This window comes from Chiloscyllium plagiosum, chromosome 43 (genome assembly GCF_004010195.1).
Source record: "Chiloscyllium plagiosum isolate BGI_BamShark_2017 chromosome 43, ASM401019v2, whole genome shotgun sequence".
NCBI classification, from domain to species: Eukaryota; Metazoa; Chordata; class Chondrichthyes; order Orectolobiformes; family Hemiscylliidae; genus Chiloscyllium; species Chiloscyllium plagiosum.
The window spans coordinates 16,354,693-16,358,356 of record NC_057752.1 but is presented as its reverse complement, the minus strand read 5'-3'; the positions used below and the strand labels follow the sequence as shown (position 1 = coordinate 16,358,356).

Here is a 3,664-nt window from a genome sequence, read left to right as displayed (position 1 = left end):
TGACAGGGGGAAAGGACACAGGGTGGGGTGGGCCAGCCAGAGAGGGCAGTGAGGAATTAGAAACGAGATCGGGCAGAGGAGATGCGAGGTATAATCGAGAAGTTTGTGGATGAGACTAAACCAGAAGGTGGTAACCAGTGAGGAGGGTCACCATAACATGCAGCAGCATCACAACGGTAAAAACAAACATTGCTGGAAAAGCTCAGCAGGTCTGGCAGCGTCTGTGAAGAGGAATCAGTTCTGAGGAAGGGTCACTGGACCCGAAACGTTAACTCTGATCTCTCTTCACAGACGCTGCCAGACCTGCTGAGCTTTTCCAGCAACTTTGGTTTGTTTCTGATTTCCAGCATCTGCAGTTCCTTCGGTGTCTATGGAGGGTAACGATGGAGGGGGCAGCTCAGTAGAGCATTGGCAAATGGGACTCCATCCAGAAAGGCCAGGGGATGCAGTGCGGGGAGAGTTAACAAGGCAAGGGATGACACACTGTGAATGCTAGGGACGGCTGGAAAGGCCAGGGGATCAGAGGGACGTTTATGAAGGCCCCATAGCAGGCAGATACCACTTAGATACACTGGTTAACAAGTCACATTGGACAGCTGGAGGGCACGGTGGTTATACTGGAATTGGATAAAACACAAGTGAGGCTTTAGCTGGAACACTGGACACATTCTGCAGAGGCGATGGCTGAGTGGTATTATCGCTGGCCTGTTAATCCAGAGACGAGATTGTGGGGCTGGAAAAGCACAGCAGGTCAGGCAGCGTCCGAGCAGCAGGAGAATCGCTGTTTCAGGCCAGAGCCCTTCATCAGGAATTTAATCCAGAGAGCCAGGTGATGTTCTGGGGACATGGCTTCACATCCCGCCATGGCAGATCGTGGAATTTGAAAGTGAACAAAAATCTGGAATTAACGATGACCACGAATCCATCGTTGGAAAAACCCACCTGGGTCACGAGTGTTCTTCAGGGAAACTGCCACCCTCACCTGGTCTGGGCCTACACGTGACTCCAGACCCACAGCAATGGGGTCGACTCTTAACGGCAACCCCCCACCCCTCCCAGGCAATTCAGGATGGGCGGTGAATGCTGGCCCAGTTAGTGATGTCCACATCCCGTGAACAAATAAAGATAAATGCTGGGAGAGGTGTGAGGCAGCAGGGGGGATTCCCTGGGACACAGCCTGTGATGGAGGGGGTCTGGGCTGTGAGGGGATGCTGCATAGGCTGCAATTGTTATCCCTGCACTGGGAGGAGGGGGGATTTTGAGGGGAATAGAGAGGGCGGAGAGGCAGGAGCTTTCTCCGTGAGTAGAGTAGTGGCGGGGGGAGGGGGGGGTTAGAGGTTGAAGGGGACAGCGGGAATTCAACTCCAAAACCAACTTTGTTTTAAATTCACACGTCGGTCATAGACATTGGCAGCATTTATCACCCCGTCCCTAGTTGCCCCCTTGAGAAGGTGGGGGTGAGCTGCCTTCTTGACCCGCTGCAGTCCATGTGCTGGAGGGTAGACCCACAGTGTCCCTGAGGGAGGGAATCCCAGGATTTGGACCCAGCCACACTGAGGGAACGGGGATGTATTTCCAGGTCGGGATGGTGAGGGGCTCAGAGGGGAACTTGCAGGGTAAGTTCTTGCTATTGTCCTCCGACTGATTTCCGTGAGCAACAGTCTGCTCCAGTCCACACCATTGACTGACTCGGGGTTACCCAGATTGGATATTCCCTCACCAAAGCAATTTCTAAATGACAGTGAGTATAAATTTCTGGTGGACAGGAGTTACGTTCTGTCAAAATAAGCATTTACTCTCGGACCCGAACCTCCTGAACCAGATTTCTTAGGTTAGTGTGGAAACAGGCCCTTCGGCCCATCAAGTCCACACCAACCCGCCAAAGCGTAACCCACCCAGACCCATTCCCCTACATGTACCCCTTTACCTAACACTACGGGGCAATTTAGCACGGCCAATTCACCTAACCTGCACATTTTTGGAATGTGGGCAGAAACCCACGCAGACACGGGGAGAATGTGCAAACTCCACACAGACAGTTGCCTGAGGCGGGAGTTGAACCCGGGTCTCTGGCGCTGTGAGGCAGCAGAGCTAACCACTGTGCCACCCACATTTCGTCAGGTCGAGTAGATGTTAGTGCTGGTCTGATTTCAAACAGGGTTGACATGGACTCCATCTGGTAAAGTGCCACAGTAGAGACTTATGAGCAAAAGTGAAAAACTAAAAGGGTCAGTGGCAGCACGGAGGGAACTGGGTTTGGGCCGATGGTGTCGGACCAAAATGAAAAGGAATCCCTCTTTCAATTCTAGGGGCTCATGACATTTCTGACAGCACTCAGCGCTGCTCCCTCAGACGGCTCCTGGGGAATCCAGGTTTCAAAACGGATCTCACTGTTGGGACTGGGTTTCCTGCTGGAATTTGAGCCACTTGCCCCGAATCCCCCAGCAGCAACACACAACCATGTCTCCTAAGTCACAAGTGACTCCAGTCCAGATCTCTATGACTCCATTAGCTGCCACAAAGACGCTTAGCAATTTTTATCGACGCCCCACAGGAAGCAGCCCATCCCAGTCCCATCACAGCTCGGTATGTTAACTGCCCTGTCCAAGACTGCACAGAATTACGGAGGGTCGTGAACACAGCCCTGTCCATTCCACAAACCAACTTCCATCCACTGACTCCATCTACCCTTCCCACTGCCTTGGGAAAACAGCCAACAGAGACCTGTCCCACCCCGGTGATAGTCGCTTCCAACAGCTAAGAGATACAAAGGTTTCAAAACTCATACAAACAGATTCAAGAACAGCTTCTTCCCCGCTGTCACCGAGTCATACAGCACAGAGAGACCCCCTTCGGGTCAACTCATTTATGCCGAGCAAGTTTCCCAAACCGAACGAGTCCCATTTGCCCGTGTTTTGTCCATATCCCTCTAAACCTTCCCTATCCACTTACCTGTAAATGCTGTCTCTGCACCTGCATGTACCACTGCCTCTGGCAGTTCATTCCACACACAAACCAACCTCCGCCCCATAAATGAGGGGGACAACGTTGTCCCTCAGGTCCCTTTTAAATCTTTCCCCTCTCACCTGAACAATATCAGACTCTTGAACAGACCTCTCATACATTAGAGTTGTTCTCTCTCTGTAACTGCAGCACTATAGCCTGCATTTTGGTCTCTTACCCTGGTGTATTCAGGTCAGGTATGACCTCTGCTTAGCACGCACAAAAACAAAACTTTTCACTCTATCTTGGTGCATGAAAACAATAAATCAAATCAAATCAAATCAAATCAAATCAAATGCTACGGCGTCTCTGGAGATAGTGGAATCTCTCTGGTGTGCCAGTCAGCGCTGGAGCACCATGACAATTGCTAACTGCACAGGAGGATCCTGCTCTCGCTCCAACCTGTCGTTCCAATCATCTCTCCGTCGGTCGTCTCGCTCTCGGGAACGGTCGTAGTCGCTCCGTTCCCGACGGAATTTATCCCGGCGCCTCCGATCGTACTCGTCATCGCTGTCTCCCATGGCTCTGACCCGTCACTGCCTGCCAACGCCAAAGGGAACAAAGCAACGTTAGGGTCCGGTCCGGTCCGCTCCTCGGCCACACCGAGCAGCCGGCCCCTCACATACAATACCCCCACACAAACCCCGTGGGCCGGGGGGGA

At 52.3% G+C, this 3,664-nt stretch overlaps 1 protein-coding gene across 1 annotated transcript in view; it reads right to left on the bottom strand.

The window, feature by feature from the left end:
- Positions 1 to 3,664, bottom strand: part of LOC122543436 (serrate RNA effector molecule homolog) — a 6,555-nt gene that overhangs the window by 1,100 nt on the left and 1,791 nt on the right. Inside the window, exon 2 of the mRNA XM_043682151.1 lies at positions 3,406 to 3,543. Coding sequence (XP_043538086.1) covers positions 3,406 to 3,524 — 119 coding nt within the window. The 5' untranslated portion in view covers positions 3,525 to 3,543. The remainder of the gene's footprint in view (positions 1 to 3,405; positions 3,544 to 3,664) is intronic.